Source organism: Scylla paramamosain, chromosome 24 (genome assembly GCF_035594125.1).
Source record: "Scylla paramamosain isolate STU-SP2022 chromosome 24, ASM3559412v1, whole genome shotgun sequence".
Lineage (NCBI taxonomy): Eukaryota > Metazoa > Arthropoda > Malacostraca > Decapoda > Portunidae > Scylla > Scylla paramamosain.
In genome coordinates, this window is record NC_087174.1 from 177,501 (window position 1) to 204,385 (window position 26,885).

Here is a 26,885-nt window from a genome sequence, read left to right on the forward strand (position 1 = left end):
ATCTCACGTGGTCTTCCATTCATAACCTCCTCTTCCTTCTCTACCGCCTCCTCTTCCTCTTCCTTCTTCCTTCTTTCCTAATACTCTTGTCTCGTTCCTTCTCATTTTTCTTTCTTAATTTTCTTGTTTTCTCTCCTCCTCCTCCTATACCTCTTCTTCCGCCTTCTTGTTCTTCTCATTCTTTATTCTTTTCTTATCCTTCTCCTCCTCCTCTTCCTTATTATGTTTCTACTTTCCTACTATTTTTCCTTTCACTTGTATCTTTGTTTCTTTTTTTTTTCTTTCTCTCTCTCTCTTTCACAAAATGGCTCTTCTTTCTCAGTATTTTTTTTCTTCTTCTTCCTCCTCCTAGCACTGGAATGTCTCCCTTAATCCCGTGTGTGTGTTTTTTTTTTTTTTCAGCTGTAGGTTTGCTTATTTTCGTGTGGTTTTATCGACTTTTATCCCATGTCACTTTTTTTTTTTTTGTCAGTTCTCCTTCGTTTATTGTTCTCGCATTCCCTCGATCCTTGTTTGGTCTAATCCTTTCCTTCCCCTGCCTTTCCTTCCTCTGACATACTTTCGCGCTGTGTCCTCTATTTATTCCTATTTATTCCTATCTTTTTTTTCTTTTTATTCTAATCATTTCATTCTTTTCTCTTCTCTTTCCTATATTTCACTCTGTCCTTCATTTATCTTCGTCCTTGTATTCTCTCTCTTTTTTTATGCTTCGATCAATATCTTATCATTTTCCTCCATTTCCTGTCTCTCACATACTAATGCACTGACTTCCATTTATTCCAGGCTTTGTATTTCTCCTATGCTTTCTCTAATTCCCTCATCCTCGTGTCCTTCCTTTCTCTCGTACATTCTTGCACTTCTATCGCCTCTCAACACTCCGCATCAACTACACTCATGCATTTACTCTCAATCATTTCAATTTCTGCCGTTCTTTCTACGTAATAGGGCACAAGAATGGTATTATTTCCTTGTTACTGATAAATTTTCCTCTTTTCCTTTCGTGCTCCTCTCTTAAAAAGACAGAAATGGGATGATAAGAGCAAGAGTTGTATAATTTCCTTGTTATTGATAGTTTTCCTCGTCCCCTTCTTATTCCTACTTAGATATGAGGGCGCTAGAATTGTTTCCTACTTCTTATCAGTCAGTCCACTTATGTTTCTTAGTTATAAATATTTTTTTTCCTCCTTTCCTTCCTTGGTCCTCTCTTCTGCTCCGGACTCAAGAGGGGAGTTGGGTTACGGGTAATCCACGTCCATTTGTGCGTGCGTGAGTCAGCAGCTACGAAGAGAGAAGCTATAGCAGGCTTAGCGTAATGTAATTATGTCCTGGTACTTGTAACTGAAGAGTGGTACTTATTTAAACCGCGCAAATGAAGTCTCGTGTTGTGTTCTCTTTACTATAACATCATTAGCAGCTCCTTAACTATAAACATATCCCTCAAGTACGTGCTGAAAAGTGGTGCTTGTAACCGCGCGTAGTAAAAGTCTTATTTTATTTCTTTATCGAGCAACTCTTTCACTACAAGCTCATCTTTCAAGTGCTACTAGTGTTATGTCAGCCAGTGGTCAGCTTGAAAGCCGCCTCAGTCAGTCTCCGGGTGGTGCGGGAAGCAGGATAGCAGCGTGGGCGTGGTGTCATATGGGTTCGCGTACCGCCGCCTGTGTCCTAACGTGACATTGCAGTTCCGCTTGTTCCGTTCGTTATTTATTTTTTTTTAAGTTGTGGAGGGCAGCGTGCAGTCGGAACTGGCCTATTGACATGTTATTGCTTTGTTGGCTGTGTGTCGTTGATTAAGTATACGAGTATTTGTTATATTTGTTAAGCAAAAAAAAAAAAAAAAAAGGAATAATTGTACGCCAGAAAACCCTTCATTGTTCGAGTTATTCTCAGTAAACCACACAGATAACCACCTTTTTTTTTTCAGAAACACCACACGTGAAAGACAATAAATATATGTGGCAGGAGAGTGTCTCTTAGTACCGAGCAGTCACACAGACCGATGAGAATGAAAATAAGCACAAAGTAATAATTCATGCCTTGACATACAATTCATGGCTGAAAATGAATGAATAAATAATAATAATAATAATAATAATAATAATAATAATGATAATAATAATAATAATAATAATAATAATAATAATAATAACAATAATAATAATAATAATAATAAAACCAACGTAGTAATATATCTTGTTTGAGGAAAAAGGTTCATGCAACAGACAGATAGTCCATGAAGGGAAGTATTCATAATATCTAATCTAATCTTCACTGACACCTGTTTCTTGGCTGGTGTTCCCCGAGGTGGTGGCTGTGACCCCAAAGTCTCTCTCTCTCTCTCTCTCTCTCTCTCTCTCTCTCTCTCTCTCTCTCTCTCTCAAGGAACTAGGAAGGATTTGCAAGTGATGGAGCATGATGTCCCTCCTAAGCTGTTTGATTTCACTTCATTACATGTATACAAAAACTACTTAAAAATTAAATGCAGTAAGAGAGGAAAGAACTACGTGATTTATAATTAATATTGCGCCAGCATTGTTTGATTTCACTTATGTATATTAATTATATAGAAATTAAATACATTAAGAAAGGAGGAAAGTATGTTCATGATTTATAGTTAATATTACATTACTCTGCACTCATTATAATGTATTACAGAAGAATTATCCTCACTGAGAAAGCTGAAATGTACAACAACTACTGTTATTTGATGGGAAGAGTATGAATGCTTTCTTTCAGTGGAGAAATGTTAGGAGAAAACCATTAACAGCAGTAATATAAGTACTAACATCATATTTATCTCCTCTCAGGTTTTAGCAGGAAGATCAGCACAGAAAGCAGCAGCAGCAGCAGCAGAAGTAGCAGCAGCAGAGGCAACATGAGTATGCAAGGGCCATGGGGACCCAGCTGCCTTGCCCTGTTAGGGGTGGCGCTGGTGGTGGTGGTGGTGGTGCCGGCATTCCCTGGGGCAGCAGCACACAGCAGAACACAGACTTACTACAGGAATTTTACAATGCCAGGAATCACGCCCAAGGAGGTGAGTGGAGCCTGTGTTGGCTTTGTCTGTTTGTATTCATGCAAACATTGACTGACTTGTGTAGGATTTGTTATTGTCTTGTTGTCTATGTCCTTTGCCTTTCCTGAATGAGAGAGAGAGAGAGAGAGAGAGAGAGAGAGAGAGAGAGAGAGAGAGAGAGAGAGAGAGAGAGAGAGAGAGAGAGAGAGAGATGGGTCACTATGAAGGTGGTTTATTTATTCATACACTGACTCACTTATTGAGGCATTAGTTTTCTCTGATCTTTCTCTTCTTGCCTGAGAGAGAGAGAGAGAGAGAGAGAGAGAGAGAGAGAGAGAGAGAGAGAGAGAGAGAGAGAGAGAGAGAGAGAGAGATCACACTGAAGATGGTGATTAGATTTTGTCTTTTCATATTGGCTTATTCATTCATACAATCATTCACTTATTTAGATATTGATTTTTGCTGTTTTCCCTAACCCTTCTTCCTGTCTTTCCTGAAATGGGGTTTATAAGAGAGAGAGAGAGAGAGAGAGAGTCAGCCCATCCCCCTCCCTCCCCTGCAGGATGAGGCTTACCTGTGCACAGCGATGAGGCTCAATGACTCAGTGGAGGAGTGGGTGGTGAGGTTTGACCCACTTGCCTCGGCCAACCGCGCTCACCATATGCTGCTCTTCGGCTGCTCAGACGTCCTGCAACAGAACCTGGAGGGAGGATTCTGGTACAGTCTACATTGATATTGTTAGGTACCCTGTGACTTGAACTCTTACTCTTTTAATGAGAGATCTCAAGATACTTCTTTAGCCCTTGTTTTTTTTTTCTCTCTCTCTCTCTCTCTCTCTCTCTTTACAAGCTGGTACCTCAATGGACTTTTTTTATATATAATATTTTGTTGCCCTTGGCCAGTATTCTTCTTGTGTAAAGGATAATTATGTAGTGTGTATATTCATTATCAACAGTCAAGTAACATACCATACCATACACACACTGCCTCTGAGTTTTGCATTTTCTTTAATTTTAGCCATCTTGTATCTTGTATTTTGTTCCATGTGTGCAGTTTGCAAGGACCATGGCCACCATGGAATGTGTCAGAAACTCAATTTATTCAACCTTCCTTCACATGACAAAACAACAACAGCTTCTTATCTTTTATTTCCCAGCTGTTGTTTTCACGGAGTGCGTTAATTTCTCCAGCCTCTCTTCATATAATTAGAGACAATGTTTACAGCTGCTCCTTGTATTCTATTCCATATGTTGTTTGCAGGGACTGTGGGCATCATGGAGTGTGTCAGAACAGCCGCATCATGTATGCGTGGGCCAAGAATGCCCCCACCACCAGCCTACCCGAGGGTGTTGGCTTCAGGATCGGTGGCCAGACAGGCATTCGCTTCCTTACACTGCAGATCCACTATGCCAAGGCTCTGCCGGAGGGAGTCAAGGACCACTCAGGCCTGCAGATGGAGCTGACCACGCAGAAGTAAGGCAGTATTTGACAAATTATTCTGTAGTTCTTGTGTATCCATCTATCTATTTATGTATAAGTGTATGTTTGTATGTATATATGTATGTATGTATGTATGTATGTATGTATGTATGGATGTATGTATCTATTTATCTATCACCATATTTTTGAGAATATAGTCCAATAATCTATAATGTTTTCTTTTTACCTTACAGACAAAAGTATAAGGCTGGAATATACCTTCTGGTAGCTGGCAACACTGTCATTCCTCCTAATACCCCAAGTGAGTCTATTTGATCTTCTGTCAATCAAATCTGCAGTGTGAGGGAAGAGAAAGATGTAGTGCATAGCTACTCTTGTTTAGGAGAGAAGATATAAATGTATCTCAGTATAGTAATGTTTGAGAAAGTGTAATTACAGCATGAAAGAAGAGGAAAGCATCAACAACAGCTATTGCTTTTTTTCAGGGAGGGCATAAATACATGTTAAGGACCTTTGGAGTGTAGCAGGGTGGTCCACAAGTCTAAGAGTGTGAATGATGTGTGTGTGTGAGTGTGTGGTGCTTTGTCTGGGCCATCCCATGTTGGATTGCCAGTCTGGTATATAGAAAGGTAGATAAAAGAGGGATTTGATCTGGCCTAGGACAACAAAAAGGCATAAAAAAATGCCCACTGATGACACCATTCCTTAAAGAGTAATATCAGAAAAGGGTGATCCAGAATTAGTGAAGGTGAGCATCTTATAATCAGAAGTCAAGTGTTGAAAGGCATAGATGCAGTAACAGTTTGGTAACAGTAATGGTAATAGTGGTAGCGGCAGAGTGATTTTGGTTAATATTTCAGAAACCCACGCCGACATGAATTGTCTTTTGGCGGACAGTGGTATACCAACAGACATCAACTTGTTTGCCTACCGAGTCCATGCACACGTTCTTGGTACTGTCATCACCGGCTACCTGTTTGACACCACGGTAAGTCAGCACCATCTCCTCCTCCTCCTCTTTCCTTGTGCATCTTTTCCCCTGGTACTGTCATCACTGGCTATCCTTTTTACACCACAGCAAGTCATTTCCATCTTCTCCTCCTCCTTCTATCTTCCTATAACTTTTACTAATCCTCAAAGTCTCTCATTCTCTCCAGCATCACTTCCAGACAGCATTCACCTTCATATCCATATCTCTGTAACATCCAACATTCCTATTCTCCCTCATCCTCTATATATATTATCACTTCCAGCCTCCCTGTGTCTTATCCAATCTTGCCCCATTGCTTTCAGAAAAATGAGTACATAGAGATAGCAAAGGGGAACCCACATTGGCCCCAGGCATTCTATCCCATGAATAAGACACATTTTGCAAAGACCTCGGACATCCTCCACGCACGCTGCACCTGGAACTCCACCGGCCGCTCCAGACACACTATGATAGGTGAGGCAGTGTGCTGTGATAGGGGAGAGAATGTGTTGTAACCCTCCTCCTTACCTTTAAGGGAAGGCAGAGGTTACGCAGGAACTGCACTAATTCTTTATATAACAAACACCACAAGGTTTAAATCCAGGTAACTGAGAGTTAAGGCCGAGGTTCTCACAGTGGGGTAAGCCACAAATGCAGTTCAGAAACGTTAATACTATTTATTAACCAGAAAACTCTGGAATGCTCTGCCTAATTCTATGTATTTCCTGCTACTTACAAGTTAAACTTTTTTTTTATTTATCTAGTTTTACTATGCCATATGTTTACTTTTTATAGTGCATAGGATCTGAGTGAGGTTAAGGGACATTATTTTCTATAAGGAATTTCAAACACACTTGTGCCAGTAACTCTGGAACTCTCTGCCTGACTCAGTATTTCCTATTACCTATAACCTAAATCCTTCAAGAGAGAGAGATATCAAGACACTCTCAAACTCTTAGAAATACACTAGAATAATGAATAAAATGGCCACACTTCCACACACAGGGAGTACTGCTGCTGACGAGATGTGCAACCTCTATCTGATGTACTACACTGATCCAAGCCTGGGCTCCGAGTTCTCATCGTGTGGCTGGGAGACTTACCCAATTATCACCCACAACCTTCCCCCTGACAATGATGTGCCTCTGCCTCCCAACCCCTTACTGGAGGAACATGCCAAGGGGCAGAATTTGCATAAGGTTAGAATAAAGGTTTTGGTTCATCAGGATTCTTGGGTCTTAATCTGGTCTAACTTTGCCCTATTATGTCTCCTGTGGTGAGAGACTGGATGGAGTAATTAAGACAGAGGGAGTTGAAGTGAAGGTTGTAAGAATTAGAAGGTAGGATTTGTAATCTATCTACCCTCTTAAGTCAAGGCTCCTTTTTGTTTAGCTCCCAACTCCTTACTCTGAACTCCTACCTCTGGATCTCTCACATAACCCTCACATAACTCAAGCCTCTTTCCTTGTAACTCCCAAGTATCAACTCAGAACTCCTCTCTGCTCATTTTCAACACCTACCTCTCAACTCCTACATCTAACCTCCCCAACATCCTGTTCCTTACTTCTTATCTCCATCTTCCCAACTCCTACTGCAGGAATTTTTTTAGTATTAGAATTTCTGAACCCCATTTTGAGTATTTGTCTGGAGTGTCTTCTGAAATAGTTCTTATCTTTTTCAGGAGCATCCATTTGAGTATTCTATTAGCAAGGATGAGCCAATCAAAGTAGAAAAGAAAGGACATACTCATCAGTATCTTCAGGGTAAGTAATCTTACTCATATATATACTCATGATCTTTTGGAAGAGACAGTTATGCCTATAGTTCCAGATCTTGGTTATTGATAATTAATATACAGTAGTAATAGTAGTAGTAGTAGTAGTAGTAGTAGTAGTAGTAGTAGAAGTAGCAATGGTAGTAGTGGTGGTGGTGATTGTGGTAGTAGTAGTAGTAGTAATGTTACTTGCAGGGAGGCTGAATACTTAAAGAGAGAAGACAAGAAAAGTTGAGAATTTGGAGATGTTTGAATGATTGATATAAAAAGTACAGCTGCATCCTTATTAGTTTATGAATTATACTAAAGTAAGAGTTGATAGAAGGGGGGGAAGTGTACTTAAGAAATAAATCACTGAAGAAATGAAATACAAAACAAAACATTTAACCTTTCCACTGCTGCTGACACATTCTTCCCTTCTTTCCATATAACCTGAACATCTATTTAATTTCTACAGAAACCACAACTTGCTTTGTAATTATAAAAGAGACTATATTTATCTTTACAATGCCTTTGCTTTTCTTTTGCACCACCACAACTTTTTTCACAGTGCTGGAAGTATTAGATATCATACTGAGCAGTGAAAAGATTAAAATATACAGGTAGAGAGACTTTCTTTATTCCTACAACCACACTCTTCTTTTGCTTCACCACCACAAGTTTATCTGCAGTGCTGGAAGTGTTAAATATTGTATCAAGCAGTGAAAAAAGACTAATAGTAGAGATTGTCCTTAAATTAACGCAGTTATAGAGACACCATGTTGTATTGTGTTAGACTGGCAGGTTATGAGAATCCTTACAATGATTTATAGATGAAAGGAAGAGACCATTTTGTTTGTATTGTACTGACAGGTTAGGGAAGTCTTACTATCATACACAGATGAAAGACATGCAGGTAGAAAGAGACCATGTTGTTTGCATTGGCAGGTTATGAGAGTCCCTATTACGATTACATGGATGACTACCGCAAGCGTAACAGACAGCCGCCTCTTGGCCTGGAGGCTGAGCGGATTAGTGATGGAGGGTACAGAGGTAGGCGGTGATGCTGCCACTCTGCCTGTACCTGTGTACCTCTTGTTGCTCCTGCTGTTGTTGTCTTATTATTATTATTATTATTATTATTATTATTATTATTATTATTATTATTATTATTGTTGTTTCTTCTGCTACTATTTTTGTTGTTATTATTGTTACTGCTGCTGCCATTGTTGTTATAGTAGTAGTAATGTTGGTCTTGTTTCTGCTGCTACTGTTGTTGTTGATATCATTGTTGTCATTTCAGTCATCACTATTGCTGTTGTTGTAGTTATTGTCATTGCACTTGTTGCCAATGTTGCTGTTGCTGCTGCTGCTGCTATTATTTTTTTTTTTTTTATTTATTTTGTTTATATATTTATTTATTTATTTATTTATTTTATTTATTTATTATATATATATTTTTGTTATTTCTATTACTATTATTATTTCCATCATTATTGTTCTCTACAGTTGTTTCTGTTAAAATTTTTCTAATCTCACTAGCACTGAATGCATTTTGTTTCAAGATCTTGTCTGCATTTTCTCATTCTTTCCTTCTGTAGACTCAGATGACCACTTTGCTGTTTTTCTTGTTGCTCTTAAAGACAGTACAGCATTTCAAGCTCTATTTCTGCATCACCCACCCTCAACAGACAACCAAGAACCTTAGCAAATAATCTTAAGGAGAGCACAGCATTTCAAAGTCCATTCCTACATCACCCATCCTCAACAGACAACCAAAAGCCTATACAAAATTTGTATATTTAATAATCTTGATAGGAGTACACCATTTCAAAGTCCATTTATACATGATCCACCTTCAACAGACAACAGGTACCCAGCCAAGCCTGGAGGTTATGAGTATGAGGATGCCACCAACTACCCTCAGCCCCAGCAGGTCCTTCAGAGGTGGAAGGCGCCAGCTGACACTCCCAGACCAGCACTCATGGAGGCTTCCCGCAAAGCCAAGCAGCTCAAGATACTAGGTGAGTGTTGAGGGAGGAAAAGAAGGGGATGGAGGGCAGTGAGTTATAACATTAAGGGACAGAACAAAGAGAATGTGGATTGAATGATAAGCTTAAGAGAGAGAATGAAGGGGATGAAGATAAGTTATAAGGTATTAGGTGAATAATAAGGGAGAGAATAAAGGGATGAAGGTAAGTTCCCCAGGTTTAAATATCAGACAGGATGAGAGTTAGTGGGTTCAAGTTTGGTAAGGTTAAATTTGGAAAGGATATAGCAAGAGATTGGTTACCAGGTAGAAAGGCAGATGGAATAGCCTTGTGGATCATTAGCAGTAGTAGTAGTAATAGTAGTAGTAGCAATAATATAATGAAACAGCAGGAAATTAATTCTCAAATAGGGTGGTACATGGAATATATTTGTGTATCAGTAGTAGTAATAATAGTAGGAATGTTGGACAAGTTAGATACACTCTGTAATCAGGATGTAGTGTCAAATCAGAAGGGAGATACAAATCATGTATATGTATCACAGTGCACTGAGTATTAATATTTTACCCTTCTATAACCCCCTCCATCTCCCAGCATTCAATACAGCATCAGACTGGGGCCAGGAGGAGGTGCCATACGGGCAGGTGGTGGCTGTGGCGCTGGACTCTGCTGGGGATGTGGTGGTGTTCCATAGGGGGGAGAAATCCTGGGATGGCGCCACCTTCAGGAGCAACACCCTGAGGGACACGACTGACCCCATCAAGAGTCCTACACTGCTGCACCTCAGGAAGGACACTGGACACATCATCAACAAGTGGGGGGAGAAGTTGTAAGTGTGATCAATTAAGTACTGTGTATGATGTTCCTTTGACATTATTACTGTTCAGTATAATATGTAGGACTGTAAGTAATAAAGATTTGATTTATTACTGTATTATGTGATACATTATTGCTTGTTGTAGTAATAATGATCTTTTTGTTAATCTCTTAGTAATAATGATTTTATTTATTACTTTATTAGTGTGAAGTGTTTAGTACTTTGCACCTTTGAGATATTATTATTTAGTATAGTAGAAGTGTGTGAATGATGAGGATTTTGTGTCTTAATTCATAATTGGAAGTGTGACAAAGTGTTTTGTGCCACACACAGCTTCTTTGTCCCACATGGCCTCACGCTGGACAAGAATGACAACATCTGGGTGACCGATGTTGGCATGCACCAAGTCTTCAAGTTCCCTGCTGGCTATGGCAATGGACAACCCCTGCTCACTCTTGGTACAAGGTGAGATGATAATGTACTGGTAGGAATTATTTTTTTTTCCATCCCTGAGTCCTCCCTGCTCTTCCTTCACCCTCACAGAAGCTTTCTCTCTCTCTCTCTCTCTCTCTCTCTCTCTCTCTTGGTACAAGGTGAGGTGATAACATACTGGAATAATTAATTTTTTTCCCTTTCTTCATACATTCTACACTGCCTTGACCCTCACAGAAACATTGTCTCTCTCTCTCTTGGGGCAAGGTGAGGTGATAATATGCTGGTGAGGATAAGTAAATCTGTCTAATCTTCTTTTAAAGTTCCCTAATAACTCAGCAGTAACACTTTCCCTATGTTGTCAAAATAGCTCACCAGTTTTCCTTTTTTTCATGTATTTCTTATACCAGGTTAGAGTTATCCCAGTTGTACCTGTAATACTTGTAACACTACTTAGCAGGCATGTCTCCACTTGACCAGGTTTGAGCCAGGAAATGATGACACACACTTCTCCAAAGTTGTCAAAATAGCTCAACAGTTTCCTTTTTTTCATTATTTCTTATACCAGGTTAGAATTTTCCCAGTTGTACCTGTAATACTTGTAACACTACTTAGCAGGCATGTCTCCACTTGACCAGGTTTGAGCCAGGAAACGATGACACACACTTCTGCAAGCCAACAGGAGTGGCAGTGATGACCAGTGGTGAATTCTTTGTTTCCGATGGTTACTGCAATGCCCGAATCATTAAGTATTCAGCTGATGGGAAAATACTATACCAGTTTGGAAAGCAAAGCAAGTATAACTATTTTGGTGAGTTGATTTTCTCTCTCAGTTGTGCTTTGGATTCTGATATTCTATGTGTTGGTACAGTTTTGAAAGTGAACAAAAGAAAGATATTTTTGTTTATTTTGTGTGCTGTATTTCATTCCTGTGGTTTGGTAGCTTTGAAAGTGAACCAAGAAAGATATTTTGTTAATTTTCTGTCCTGTATCTCAATTACTTTTAACAGGCTGTAGTGGAAATCATAGGAATTTTTGAGTGTTTATAAGATTCCATTGATAGTTTAACAAGAGTTCTACATCTCTAATACAAAACTAGAATAAAAAAGCCATCCATGAGAACCTAATTTATCATCTCTGTGGCCTTTGAAAACACTCCTGCTGAAAGAACTAAGCATTTAAAGGCACAGGTCTTGAATATGTATATTAATTTCAAAACACACAACTAAATAATTTGCATACATTCACACAGGACTAAGTAATCTGCATTCTCTTCAGACCTGAGTAGTTTGCCTGCACCTGGGACTTTCAGCATCCCCCACGCCCTCACATTGGCTGACAATGAGGGGGAGGTGTGTGTGGCTGACCGGGAGAATGGCAGAGTGCAATGCTTCACCACCACTCTTGGGAAGTTTGCCAGACAGTTCAAGTTTGATGCTTGGGGGAAGCGCCTCTTCTCCGTCTCCTACAGTCCTGCTAATGGTGAGTCAGTGAATGTCTTAGGGGGTATTGAAATAGTGTAGCAGTCAGTCTCATGAAAAGTTAATGAAATAGTGTGATTTTCAGCACATTTTCCCTTGCCCTTTCATTTTTTCTTATCATTTGTCTCTTCTGCAAGAAAACAGGACAAGAAAAGAGAGGGAAAAAATATTTATCTTATTTATCTTTTTGTTTACAGTGGAGTTTAAGGTTCATTATATTAACATTAACTTTTCTAATTTTTCTTCTGTGAGATTTAGTACAAATCTTCTTGCTGCTCGCTGTAATTTCTTCAGTTTTGTGAATATGTTTTTTTAAATGTGAAATTGTATATTAGAATTACATCTATCTATCTACCTGTGTATCTGTTTATCTATCTACAATTTTATTCATGTATCTATCTATCCATCTGTCTATATATCTACCCATCCATCTATATGTCTTTAGTTTGATTAGTAAATAAATTAGCAAAGACACGTATCTGTTTCCAGGTGGAAAGATCTTTGCTGTCAATGGGCCATCATTACTAGGCACACAGAAGCTTAAGGTGTATGAAGTGGACTACACATCAGGTGAACTTCTTGGAGCCTTCAGCCCAAAGAATGAGGTAATAATGATGACCATCCTCTTTGCCTGTACTGTGTCCCTCTCAGTGATGCAGGAGTCAACCAGAACTTCCTGTCTTTAATTTCTCTCACTTGTAAACTGTAGGACTCTCGTTTTGTATTTTTCTTTCTCTCTGTTATAATTCTGTCTTCTAGAGTAATGTGAGAGTTAACCAGCATCCCTGTCCTACCATAGCCCCATCATCTCTCTGTCTATCAGTGTATCTATTCATCTATTTATAATGTCTTTTATATTTTGATAACGTATGCAAATATATATCTATATACCATAAAATCTCTAAAAGCCCACATGTAAATTTATTTGATATATTGGAGTATGGGGCTAACCAGAAAATGCAGACACTGCCTGGGGATCAAACCCAGGACCTTTCACTTGCCAGGCACATATGCTAACCATTACATCATGGTCACCTCTCAGCAACAACCCTCACATAACATACGAGTAATAGCATATTTTCACACAAATTTTTCTCCATTATGAGCTCAAGAAATATATACAGTAACATAGATAATCACTATAAATTTAATATTATCTTTTTCATTAACTTAATAAAAAGACTCCAAGATGTATCTATATTTACTTATCTTGATCTCCCTGTTCTTTTAACCTTGATCTCCCTTCATGCAGCTTCCTGTACTGCCTGCCTCCAAATCAACAAATACATGATACAGTGTTAATCTCTGCAGGGTCTGAGCAACCCTCATGATGTGGTGGTCTCCACTGATGGCCGTGAAGTGTATGTGGCTGAGATTGGGCCAAACAATGTGTGGAAGTTTGTGAACAGTAAGTGACAGTAAGCTCCAATGTCTGGCTTGCACTAATTTAATTAAACTTATGCTAAGGTGATACAACTTAACACAAGCTTACCTAACATAACCATTCTTTTTATATCTTGATTTGAAGTTTGACTTACACTAACATCATCCAATGTAGACTAATTTAAGCCAAGCTAAGTTAACACAGCCCAGCATAAGCTAATTTAATGTAGCTATTGTTTTTATATCCTGGTCTGAAGATTGGCTTATAGCATGTCAGCAAACAGTAGACTTTTATAGCAAGATTTTTACTTTATTAATTCCACTACTACGTAATAGTAATTTTCATGTCATATTTTATTTCAGAACGTCGACAGGTTCAATCCTTAGTTTTTATTGTTTATTGATTTAAATATAATCACTTGCTTGCTGCAGTTCTCTTTAGACTTATGAAATGTTGTGGTAAAAGTTTATAATACAATTTTGAAAGTCATGACATTCACACACACATAAATAAAGTGTGTGTGTGTGTGTGTGTGTGTGTGTGTGTGTGTGTGTGTGTGTGTGTGTGTGTGTGTGTGCGTGTGTATTGCATGAATAGTGACATAATAAGTGTGTACAAGGGAGTGAGGCTGTTGTGACTAATGAGTGTCCTGTGTGTTGTGTCTCAGAGAACGGCTCTCCCCCCCGCAAGGCCCCAAGACCTTCCCTCTTACAGCGCATCACCAGTTTTTTAACCTCAATTCTTAATAAGTTCTGAATCCATCATATTTAAGTCAGTGCCTGTGTATTCTTGGTTTGGCAAATACTATGCCATAATATTTTGTTTAATCATTTATATATTTTTTATAATAAAACACACTGTCTGTCTGTCTGTCTCTGAGTGGGTGTGTCTGCTTTTCACAGATGAAATTTGGTAGGAAGGTTCCCCCTGATCCAAGGAGTGACATAGACCATGTCTTAGCTACTTTCAACCTAAAACCAATAGATTATTCAGACAAACCTGTCACCATAACCCAATTCTTGATGGTGGTGCCAGGTATACTGTAACCCATTTTGATGGTAACGCCAAGCATTCATTGTTAGCTTGGATTCTTGTTGGTTGGGTTGGGAGAGGTATAAATGGAGCATTCATTGTCAGTTTGGAGTTGAATTCCATCAACCTACTGATTCCTCCAGTATATGGTTGAATTTTCAGTGATACAGAGGTCTGCAATGAATTCATCTTTCCAGTAGGTTTCATCAGTTCACCAGTATTATGAATTGTGAACAGAAGTTAACATAATATGCATTTAAGCAAGATTATTTATGCTATAAGAAACCCTGTGATGTTGTGGCCAACATGGTTGGCTCACACTTTAAGAAATCTATGGTTTGAGTCCTCAGCCAGATGGAAATAGAATTTGTCTGTCTTCTCTCATGGTGTAGCAGTGAATAGGTACAGAGTGTAAGCTGAGGAGTGATCTTGTAACCTGGCAGGAACAAAAGCTAGTAGTCCTATCTTCCTGTGTGTGTGTGTGTGTGTGTGTGTGTGTGTGTGTGTGTGTGTGTGTGTGTGTGTGTGTGTTTGTGTGCATATGTGGTTGTTCCAATGCACTGGAAGTGTTTTATGTCACGCTCTCAGGTATATCAAGAGTATTTATTCAAGTATTTATTGTATTGTTAGGACAGGTGACTGGGATTTTGGTTGTGATAACACACAGGATAAAAGTTTTGGGATTTTGGTTGTGATAATACACAGGATGAAAGTTTTGGTTTGTACTGTGTACTATCACTACCACAATTCCAAAAATATTTATTATTCTCTCATTACAGTATTTATGAAGTAGTTGTGTTTATTTAGAATAGTACAGTATATCCACTTCTGTGTTCATATTGATGCTGCAGAATGTCTGGAGATAATCAGTAGTGACTGACTGTTGAGATTCTGTTTGACTTGACTGCTACACTTCACTGTTGCTTTTTGAGAGGCACAATGACTATGGAAAAAATGTGACTTTACTGTGTTGTATGAATGGCATTACTGTATTGTATGTTATTTTGTTGTAAAGAAGAAGAAGAAGAAGTAGTAGTAGTAGTAGTAGTAGTAGTAGTAGTAGTAGTATAAGAACATTGTGCTGTTCTGATGAATATGTGACCAAAGAGATTAGTTAAAATATAATAAAGAAAATATACAATGATTTGACTATGACTACTAAAAATTACCTGACTGACTCTGTGAAGAGCATCAGACCATTACATCCTTTTTGCAACATTCTGAAGGTAAGATGACTCTGACATAATATTACTGACATTTTTGAGTAGTTATGAAAAACAATTTTCATACTTGCTGTTCAGAGTAAATACTAATGTAAGAGTTAGCCAGCATCTTCACTCATTCATCCTTTTCACTGGTAAACTCTGGAATTCTCTACCTTTTTTTTTTTTTTCCATCTTCCTATGACTTTACTCTCAGGACATGACTCTCAAAACATCCTTGGAATTAAATTGACTTACCTCTTAAAAAATGTTTTCTAACTAACTTTCTTGGGAAGAGACAGTTAGGTTTGCCTTTCAAAAATGGTTGATGTTTATTTGGACACATGACTAAAGTGCATTGAGCAGTAAGTTTACCTGACTTAACTAAATATGAACAATCTTGTTTTACCTAGCATAATATTAGTTGTTTTACTTTACTTTTTCAGACTCAGGGATCAAGATGCAAGTGAAGCCCACCAATGTGACTAAGTTAAGCCCAGTGCTGGTGAAAGCAGAAGAAAGAATTGATAGTGAGTTTAAATAACACATTTACTCTTATCTTTCCTTACCCTTGACTTTTAATATGAGTGTGAATAATGTGTGTATGGGTGTGTGGTGCTTTGTCTGGGTCACCCCATGAAGGATTGCCATACTGGTATATAGATAGATAGATAGAACTTTTCTTTTCCAATACTTTTATCAGCCTGGAGTTGTAATGGTTAGCTTGCTGGTCTCACAGCTGAGAGGTAGAGAGTTCAGTTCACAGGCAGAATGAGACAGAATAAAAAGTAATGGATTTAAACTTGAAAAGCTAGATTTAATAAAAAAAAACAAGAAAAAATTCTCAAATAGAGTGGGAGATAAATGGAATAGACTCAGCAATTAGGTTGTCAGTGCTGAATCACTAGAGAGCTTTAAAAGAAGACTAGACAAATATATGGATGATAGATTGGAATAGGTGGCCATCGGTTATACAGGGACTGCCACATGTAGGCCTGATGGCTTCATGCAGCTTCCCTTATTTCCTTGTGTTCTTATACTCTTATGTTTTAACTTTGTTGCCCAGCTATCCTTTGGTGCTGAGTGTAAGTCTGGATCACAGTCTCTAAGGGGACAGTTTCTGCTTGTACAGAAAACTTGGAAGTTATTCATAAGCTCAGACTTCCTTAATGTTTCTTGCTGTTTTAGTGCTTGTTACCTTCAGCTCTGATACCTTTCATCTCTGCTCCCTCTCAGCATCAATCGAGGCAGAAAGAACATCTCTGCTGTACATTGCCAACTGGTCCTCTGCTGGAGTATCAACAGTGGTTCTCGGGCTGCTGACAATCCCAGTAATTGTCCTTACAGCACTCACCCTCATCATCCGGGCCCGCAGGACAGGTGGGTATTGTCTTGTGCTTATTTGTGTCATAGGAGGGAACAGTGGAAGCTGGGAGGTGGAAGGAGAGGGTAAAGAAATATGGATGTGAGTGGTGCAAGTAGAAAAGGATGATTTGAACTAGCAAGGAGGGAATGTTTGGACTGGAAGAGGCAGAATTGTTATTATTATTATTATTGTTATTATTATTATTATTATTATTATTATTATTATTATTATTATTATTATTATTATTATTATCATCATTATTATTATCATTAGAGTATTTTATGGTAGGCCACAAAACTTTCCCTTTCCATTGGGGTTGACAAGCTAAAAGAGTGAGTGTGTGATGCCTCATCTGGGGCATCCTATGTGAGATTGCCAGTGTGGTATATAGAGAGATGGATAGATTATTACTGAGACAAACACTGGAATGGATACCACAGGAGAGAAGACCAGTGGGAAGACTGAGGAAGAGATGTATGGAAGGAGAAGAGAGAGACTAGAAACATGAAGAGACTAAAGCTGTACATGACCGTAAAAGATGGAGAGAGTTTGCGGGGAGAGCTGTGGTGACTGACAGACCTAACAGGCACTGGGTGAGAAAAAATTATTATTATTATTGCTACTATTATTATCATTATTATCATTATTATTATAAATTTATCCATTGTAGGTCGTCTCAAGAAGCGGAACCAGACCAATGGGTCACTGGGATCACTGCTGCGACACTCTGGGAAACACGACAATGGCCTGAACATTGGCTCCCTCATCAACAAGCACCATGGCTTTGAGAAGGTGGCCACCGAGGATCTGGATGCCCCCGACTCTGGTGATTCAGATGTTGAGGAGTTCTCCCAAGTAGCAAGTAGAGCCTAAGATGATTGTGTTGTGTTAGTGATTCTTTCTTATTTTATGGTGTACAGGTAAATGGTTTTATGAAAGGAGAAAATCTCTCATGTGATAGTCAGATACCTTAGCTTTATTTGGGGATGTGTTGTAATAAGTTATGTTAGGTTAGGTTGAATTACCATGATTTGTTTAACCTAATCTATTCTAACTTAACATGATGTATCCCAGCTTCATTTAACACATCCCAAAAATAGTTAGGATGGCTGGTCTTCACATAATGAAGAAAAATCTAAAAAAAAAAAAGAAAATTGAAAAGCATAGATACATATATATAAGAATGAAAAGTGCATATTAAGTTATTGATTGGTGCATAATAGAGACATTACTCTTCTAGACTCCAGGTGGCTATGTGATGTGATATGAAAAGTCTTTTGTTTATTAATTCTATCAGTCTCTGTCTGATGCCTGTTCCTAAGATGGCTACAACAGAAGCCTTCATTTATTCCCTCCCTTGCTTCCCTCCTTGCATCCAGTAATCCTCTCATTCTTCTATTTCACCTTCCTCTCATGTACTCCATATATTCTTGTCCTTACTTCTCTCCAAGCATGTTCTAATCTTCTCATTCTCCTATTTCATCTTTCTTCCATACTCTAGCACTCTCATTCACTTTCACTGGAGTTTATTCTCTTGTACCACCATGTCTGCCACACTTCTGTACAGTCTCTTAGTCATCTTGCTTTCCACCATCCTTTCTACATGCCAGATGATTACAGGGTGCTGTGTTTAATCCTCTAAACCACTCCACACTTCATCCTTCACCTTTACTAGATCTGCTAAATAACTTTTCATTACTTTCTAATTCTTGCCCAACCACTGCAGTTATTTCAGCTGCTTGGATGCTTGCCCTTTTCTTAGTCTTTCATTCCTCCCCAAGTCTTGCTATATACTGACAGACAGTTTCTGAAGAGTGATGCTGAACTTTTACTACAAAAACCTGCATCAGGTTGTTCATTTGCTGCTGAGGAAAATATTTCTTCAAGCTTTCACAAGATAATCAAGAATCATTAATGATAATCCTGAGCTGAATCATTTTCTATCCTTGGTAAACAAACTGTCCAAATAATTTTTAGATTGTGTATTTTTTATTTACTTATTTCTGTAATTTTTTTCCTTATTATGTCCTGCACCTTCTGGTAAAGTTGTGGTCTGGAATTTTCCTCAACTTTTTCTGTCTTTGATATGAAAGTCAAGAAAAATTTCCAAAAAAAGTAGAAAATATAAGACTTAGGCAGTTTGTTTATGAAGGCAATTTTTGTACATTACATCTTGCATGGGAACTAAGCTGAATTATTATTTAGTGAAATGTCATATATTACACTGACACTTTTATCAATTTCTGACTTCTCTCAATTTTGTAAGATATATATAATCTGACGTGTGTGTGTGTGTGTGTGTGTGTGTGTGTGTGTGTGTGTGTGTGTATGTGCCAGCAGTGCATCATATATACATGTTTTTACAGCAAGCCAAATAGCATTTCTCTGTACATTTACAGTAGTTCTAGCTGCAGACTTACAGTGATGGGTGATATATCAGATACGGAACATTATAGTCACTTATATGTGAAGCATGTATGAGCGTTCTGGGCTTGGTGGCGGCAGACAGTAGTATTACACATATATATATATATATATATATATATATATATATATATATATATATATATATATATATATATATATATATATATATTGATATGTATATATATGTTGAGCAGTGTTGGCTGTGGAAGTTGTGACCTGTGGGAATGGGACAAAGAAAATGCTGAAAAATTTAGATTTCTTGGTCATTTATTCACTTTTAAGTGTTCTGCCTTTTCTTTGGATAAATTTTTGATATGTTGTATTTCCATTTCCATCTTATTTCTCCCTTGTGTTGGATTACCTTTTGAAGATGGCTGGACTTTTAATTTTTAATCAGTATCTTTCCAAATAACCTCCACTCATTTTTTCACAACACCCAGTGATGCAATCTGGATGAGTAACAAGTCCTGAATGTATTCCTTGGCTGGCCATAGTAGCAGGACCATCTCTTTGCCTGTTACTTAAACTCTGCTATATATATATATATATATATATATATATATATATATATATATATATATATATATATATATATATATATATATATATATATATATATATATATATATATATATATATATATATATATATATATATATATATATATATATATATATTATAAGGAGTGGTGTTCTGAAAGATGAGCCATTACTTTGTGCAAAAAAATCATGCATTTCCATGTGCATAAATTGAGTGTGTGACTCTTGAAGTGGCTGCAACAGTCCACTCATCAAAATAATTGTCCATCTCTACCTTATAAACACTGGCTGATTGAATAGGTGTGTTTTATGAGGAAGAACATTTCTCTTAACAAAGACAGCATTGCTATACGCAACCCTTGCCAGCACAGTCAGGGCCACAACACATATTCCCACACATGTTATCCCAGGAGGTCCACACTTCCATGATCACCATTGTATGTATATTTGTAATGTACAAACAGCTGTATTATTTTATGGGTGTTGCTGTCACTTTATATATGCATTCATTTCTCTTCACTAAATATATATATATATATATATATATATATATATATATATATATATATATATATATATATATATATATATATATATATATATATATATATATATATATATATATATATATATATATATATATATATATATATATATATATATATATATATATATATATATATATATATATATATATATATATATATAGACTAGGCAGTTTCAAGTAGGTACTGGATGTGTATATAGGGTAACATATGCTTGTCATAAGGCATTTGTTCATTAGATACCTGAACATAATACCTGAACATAATAACAGTACAGTTTTGAGCATGAGGGAGGATGTAAATTGTATGTGTGTGTGTGTGTGTCCCAGAGAACGCTTAACGCTTAGAGTTCCCATAGTCTGATTTATTCTCCTCCTCTTTCCCCTCCTCCTTTATCTCACCTTTTCCTTTCCTTCTCTATAATTCTTAGTTCCTCTTTTCTTCCATTCTTCCTTCTTTTTTTTTCATCTTTTTTTATATTTTCATCTTCTCAACCCTTCCCCTGTTTATCCAAGTCTCCCTTCCCTCTACATTCTCTACACACTGTCTCCCTTCCTTTTTATTTTCCTTTTACTTCTTTTTACTTTTTCCACTTTCTGCTTTTTTTTTTTCTAATCTTTCCTCCCTCTATATCTTCACCCTGTCTTCTTCATTCTCCTTTCTTCCTCTCCATCTCATCTCTTCTCTCTGTTATCTCCCTTCCCTCTACATTCTTCACACATTGTCTTCTTTATGCTCAAGGAAAACTGAGTGGAGTGTGTGTGTGTGTGTGTGTGTGTGTGTAGATTTACTGAAGAGTGTCCTGTCCTCCCTTGTAATATTCCAGAAACAACAGTAATTCCTATTTTTCATTCCTGTTAATAATATGTTTAGTTAAAATAGTATTATGTACTACATGCTGTAATTAATATTTTGTACTGTATTTATTTTTATATAAAGCAAGTATTATTGTCAAAGGTTTTAAGTGATATTTGACGATCATTATGCTCACAGGTTGTGTCACTTTCAATAAATAAAACTATAATGGTATTTAGCCAAACCATTTTTTCGTTATCATCTACAAAAATGTACATGCCAGAATTTGTTGTAATTATTTTTATATGATATATTTTTTTATAGTATAATTCCCTTCAATTTTTATAATGGAGTACTGATATTTTGAAAGACTTAGAGGAAGGTGACTTATGGAAACAGGTAATTTGGTCAGATAGGTGTGTGTAGAGTAGGGGTACTGGGAACACACTTGGGAGGTTGACTGATGGACACACCCCAGCCAGACATGTGACAAGTTAGCACCATAATAACCTGTGTTGTCTGTCACTGCTGCTGCTGCTCTTGATTCACTGGCTCTGTCCTACCAACTTTGCCACTCAAGGAGATGTGAAAAGTCTTTTTTTTTTTGTGGCAACACCACTACTCTGGTTACAGTGAAGAGTGGAAGGCAGATACTTTATATGTCACTATATGTACTAGTGTTTAGGGTACTTGGATAAACAGCATAGTCCTGTGTTTCTTTGCTATGCTACTTATGTTAAATGATCAGTGATTTTCCCCACTGAAGACTCTGATGTACTACTCCCTGAACAGTCTTCAGCTTAACCTTATTTCATCATCCTTGCTCTTTACAGTTCTTGGTTCCTGTTCTCTCTCCCATGTTTTTCATTACTTTGCTGTCTTCACAACCCACTTCTCACCCCCGACTCTTATCATATTTTTCCTGCAAAATGGCATGAGAACTTTTTTTTTTTTTTTCATAATTTCTATCTGGAACAATTACCCTGAGAGAACAGCACCATACCTGCTTCCAACTCATGTGGGTGTGGGTGGAACTTTATGATTTATGGTACCTTCTCATGCCACCATAGTTACCTGAATACATATAGGTGATTAAGAGTCAGTTCATTAGAAATAATGGTGTCCTAAGTCTACTTTACTTTTTGTAATGAGTAGCATGAGATTTGTGTTGTGGCAATACTATGTACATATGTTTATTTATTTATCTATATTCTTTTCTCTTTACTATATTTTTATTAGAAGATAGATTGATGTAATATATAAATTTTATTAATCTTATTTGAAATCCCATCAGATTATAGTACAGAAGAGTTGAGATACTTATTAAGGTAGATATATAAAGTTTGATTTAAGGAGAGACTGTAACAATGAATTTTATTTATTTATATTACTTTTTTTTCATTCCAAATAGCACTTTGACAATCTTCACTTTGTCTACACATCCTCATCACACCTGGGCAAGCATGAGCTCACTCACCCATACACAATGTAGGACGTACTAATGTGTTCCTTCGATCATGCTTAGCAGATACTTGTTTTCACTCAATTGCCACAAAATGATGTAAATTTGTTATTTTTTGTATCGCTACTGGATATTATGTTAGTTTTGTAATACTCAGCACATAGTTAGTGGTCATTCGCACCTAAATGTTTTAAAATTATATGCACAATTTTAGTTTTTTTTATAACTATTACTAGATATCCATTACAAAAAAGTATTAGGTTTGTGTAAACGTTGTCATATTCAGAAATTTTTATTGTCTTGTTCACAGCAAAGTTTGTTATTTTTAGCACATTACATTATGTTAGTATTTTATGTTCTGGCACATTCACTACTATTTTTGATTACTTGAATGTTTCACAGTTGTCCAGTTGTTCTGTCTTCAGCAATGTATCTACTTTTCTTTTTACATTCTTTACAACACATTTATAAGCTGACAAATATAGACTATTTTATATACACTAAGCTGAATCTTTATCCCAAATGCACTTATATTTATCAGGTGGATGTTTCTTTGTATGCAGCAGCAGAAATAAGGTGCTCTTAATTTCTTCCCACATTTATAGCATAATTGCTGATCCTCATTCTCTCCCTCTTTCCCATTCTCTTGCTGTCCTGTACATATGCAGTCCTTCCACCACTTTTCTTCAGGCTGCCTGGTCTCCTTCCTTCACTGACATCATTCTTTTCCAGTACTTCATGTAGTGGTCACCTGGCTATGAATTTCTTGATCACTTCATTGGAGCAGGTTGGCTGAAAAGATAAGGCATTTATTGTAGGATTGCCATACGTCCGGATTTTCCCGGACATATCCGGAAATCAGATAATGAAATCTGCGTCCGGGGGGATTTTTGAAAATCCCTCAAATGTCCGGAATATCACCTTCCATCATTACTAACTGTTAAAAAATCACATTTATTTATTTATTTATTTATTTATTTATTTATTTATTTATTTATTTATTTAGAGAGAGAGAGAGAGAGAGAGAGAGAGAGAGAGAGAGAGAGAGAGAGAGAGAGAGAGAGAGAGAGAGAGACTCCGCCAGTAATTTCTTCATTGTTACTCATTCACAGACGGCAAGTTCTGTGACTCCCTCCCTCTCCCTCTCCCTCGCAAGATGTCTGTACAGATAGAAAAAAAGGCGCTATGAGTGTTCTGCTTCCCGCGTGGCTGGAAAAGAGAGGAAGTGCTGAGGAAGACTGGGCTGACTTGCGGTAAAGTAGATGCGTATTATTACAGGTAAGTGTGTGTTTGTGTTTATGTTTCCCTCCCTCTCTCTCTCTCTCTGACAAATAAAACCAAAACAGCAAAAATCTACGAAATTATTAAAAACTCTCAAAACAAGGCAACACACACACACACACACACACACACACACACTGCATAAGCATCTGTACAACGAAAGACAAGGCAACACACACACACACACACACACACTGCATAAGCATCTGTACAACAAAAGACAAGGCAACACACACACACACACACACACACACACACACACTGCATAAGCATCTGTACAACGAAAGACAAGGCAACACACACACACACACACACACACACACACACACACACTGCATAAGCATCTGTACAACGTAAGACAAGGCAACACACACACACACTGCATCACCATCTGTACAACGAAAGATAAGGCAACACACACACACACACACACACTGCATCACCATCTGTACAACGAAAGATAAGGCAACACACACACTGCATAAGCATATGTACAACGAAAGACAAGGCAACACACACACACACACACACACACACACTGCATAAGCATCTGTACAACGAAAGACAAGGCAACACACACACACACACACACACACACACACACACACTGCATAAGCATCTGTACAACGAGAGATAAGGCAACACACACACACACACACCGCATAACAATCTGTATAACGAAACACAAATCAACACACTACATCACCATCTGTACAACGAAAATTAAGGCAACACACACACACACACACACACACACACACACACACACACACACAGACACACACACACCTTGAAATACCTTGAAAAAAAAACACTGAATATTTACTGGGAGGGACTGGAAGGGAGTTAGGGAAGGTACCACTCTGAAAACGTCACGGCTGGGGGGGAGCTTGTGACGTCACGGCTGGGGGTTGATGACGTCACAGCGGCCGTTATTTACGTACGTACGTATTTCATTTTGAAAATGACCCCTCTAAAAAACGCAGCTAGACAGGAATGCTTTATAAATTCAGACTTGCCACACATTTTAACTAATGCCAAAAATAACAACACATTTCAAAACGCAGTAGTATTAAAGATATTTAAAAAGAAGTATCTGGAAACTGTTGAAACCTTCACCCCATTTAAAATCGTTCAAATGTCCACCCATTCTGGCTTAAACATAACGGAAAACACTTTAAAAAATCTGAACTATTTTCTAAAACCATTTAAAGTGACCTACAAGCACAAATAAAAAATCTACCGAAAAAAAAATCAATATTATTGGAAGTTGAACACGAATAAAAACAAGTGTACGGTGCACGCATTTCACTGAGCGGGACGGCAACACACTTAAAAAAACACCAACTATTTTTTAAAACCAATAAGAACCTAATACAGGCTGAAATAAAAAATTTAGTTTGGGGACCGTAAAAATATACGCCGAAAACGGCCCTCTTATTTACACAAAAACAACGCCAAAATCACCACTTTTCACGCAACACACGCGCTCAAATAACTTAAAAAACAACGAAATATTTTTACAAACCATAAAATCTTAGCTACAAGCCGAAATAAAATACTTAAGAAATTAAAAAATAATACTGGAACCAGCGGGGGCTGGGGAGCCTTATCGAAGATGGCGGCGGGGGGGTCAGTGGAGGGGACGACCAACCCTTCTCACTCATTTAAACCCTCGCCAAACTTAAACTAAGTAATGGCAGGTATATCTAACGAGCGGATATTAAAGCCTGGTCATGTGGCTCCGCTTTGCGAGAGTATTGGTTTAAAACACTCACAGATAAGATAGATAATGGCTGAAAAATAGGGACGACCCAGATTGTTTACATTTTCATTAAGTTAAATTTTACGCTTTTTAGCAAGGAGACGAGGCTGACACAGGGATATATTGTGCTGGAGGTTAGGTGAGATGCGTTAAAATGAGTTAAAACCGTGGATTGTTCAGTTATTCATTAAAAAGTTACGTTAAGTTACCTAAATTTATTCTAACACTTCCTGGCCTTACCTTCCCTGTGGTGGTTATCTTCCTTCCTGCCTCCTCGTCACTATGGCTGGCTGTCTAGCACCTTCTCACAGCCAAACTTTTCTTTATTTTGCTTGTTTTCACCCACTGCTGCCTTCGGGTGTCCACTGCTAGAGCCCACGCCTTCCTCATTACCAACTAAAGAAGGTTTAACTCATGGGTAAGCCTTGGCAGCCACTGTGTAGGCGTGGTTACACACACACACACACACACACAAAAATAAAATAAAATAAAATAAAATAAAAACAAATTCCGTCAGGCTAGGAGTTGAAACTGACGCGTACTAACACCACCCACTGACTGGTAACTTGTCAGGCAGCAGTCAGTGTTGCCAGATTGTTTTGGTCATATTATCGTGCCTTGCTCACGTCAAACTGAGGCTTACGCTGCGTTACCACGTCAAGCACCTCAGCCAACAGTCAGTGGCGACCAAGATGTAGAATTCTTGGTGGCGATTGAGGAGTGACGGTGACATGGCTTCGAAAAGGATATACCTTTTTGGTGCCAAGAAAAAAAAAATGAAAGCTGAAGAAGATACATGCTCACAGAGCAAAAGTAAGGCATTCATGGTGCTGATTTTCTTTTCTTTCTTTTTTTTGTGGACACTTATTAGACTTTTTTTTTTTATCTCTATATGTAATCAATATTTTCTGGGGGAATAATACCTTCACATGTAACATATAATATGAAGGGTGTATTTCATTTGTTAATTTTGACGTTAATTTTTTATTGTCTGAGCTCTTTACTTTTGGCTTTCTCTCATGACGACACCTGGCTAAGGTTCTCTATCGTTCTCTCTCATGGGCAAACTCTGGTATTTAGTCTCGGGTCACTTGATCTCGCAAATTTTGCACATTTTCAATTTTATCTGTTATATTTGTGTACTTTGTAATTTCGAAATTGGGTGTATACTTAAAGGGACACTGCTACTG

At 37.7% G+C, this 26,885-nt stretch overlaps 1 protein-coding gene and 1 long non-coding RNA gene across 11 annotated transcripts in view; one reads left to right on the top strand and one right to left on the bottom strand.

The window, feature by feature from the left end:
• LOC135112532 (peptidyl-glycine alpha-amidating monooxygenase B-like) overlaps positions 1-23,149 on the top strand; it is a 35,187-nt gene extending 12,038 nt beyond the window's left edge. For 3 of the 10 annotated variants that reach the window (XM_064026964.1, XM_064026967.1, XM_064026963.1), the window contains exons 2-20: positions 2,808-3,034; positions 3,576-3,730; positions 4,274-4,486; positions 4,687-4,754; positions 5,314-5,441; positions 5,747-5,897; positions 6,429-6,622; positions 7,105-7,186; positions 8,125-8,229; positions 9,042-9,200; positions 9,762-9,996; positions 10,318-10,449; positions 11,055-11,227; positions 11,695-11,898; positions 12,387-12,502; positions 13,209-13,305; positions 15,962-16,045; positions 16,752-16,895; positions 17,552-23,149. In XM_064026964.1, the coding sequence (XP_063883034.1) occupies positions 2,876-3,034; positions 3,576-3,730; positions 4,274-4,486; positions 4,687-4,754; positions 5,314-5,441; positions 5,747-5,897; positions 6,429-6,622; positions 7,105-7,186; positions 8,125-8,229; positions 9,042-9,200; positions 9,762-9,996; positions 10,318-10,449; positions 11,055-11,227; positions 11,695-11,898; positions 12,387-12,502; positions 13,209-13,305; positions 15,962-16,045; positions 16,752-16,895; positions 17,552-17,754 (2,802 nt within the window). In that variant the 5' untranslated portion in view covers positions 2,808-2,875 and the 3' untranslated portion in view covers positions 17,755-23,149. Of the gene's footprint in view, positions 1-1,598; positions 1,696-1,931; positions 2,023-2,807; positions 3,035-3,575; positions 3,731-4,273; positions 4,487-4,686; positions 4,755-5,313; positions 5,442-5,746; positions 5,898-6,428; positions 6,623-7,104; positions 7,187-8,124; positions 8,230-9,041; positions 9,201-9,761; positions 9,997-10,317; positions 10,450-11,054; positions 11,228-11,694; positions 11,899-12,386; positions 12,503-13,208; positions 13,306-13,643; positions 13,923-13,948; positions 15,456-15,961; positions 16,046-16,751; positions 16,896-17,551 lie in introns of those variants that run through there. The other 7 variants (XM_064026969.1, XM_064026968.1, XM_064026966.1 and 4 more) reach the window with 6 other exon arrangements.
• Positions 22,929-26,504, bottom strand: LOC135112534 (uncharacterized). Its single transcript, XR_010274430.1, has 2 exons — positions 25,936-26,504; positions 22,929-23,441 (listed from the first exon to the last, which is right to left on the bottom strand). It is a non-coding gene; the product is annotated as an uncharacterized LOC135112534 (long non-coding RNA).
• Positions 26,505-26,885: the final 381 nt, after the last annotated feature.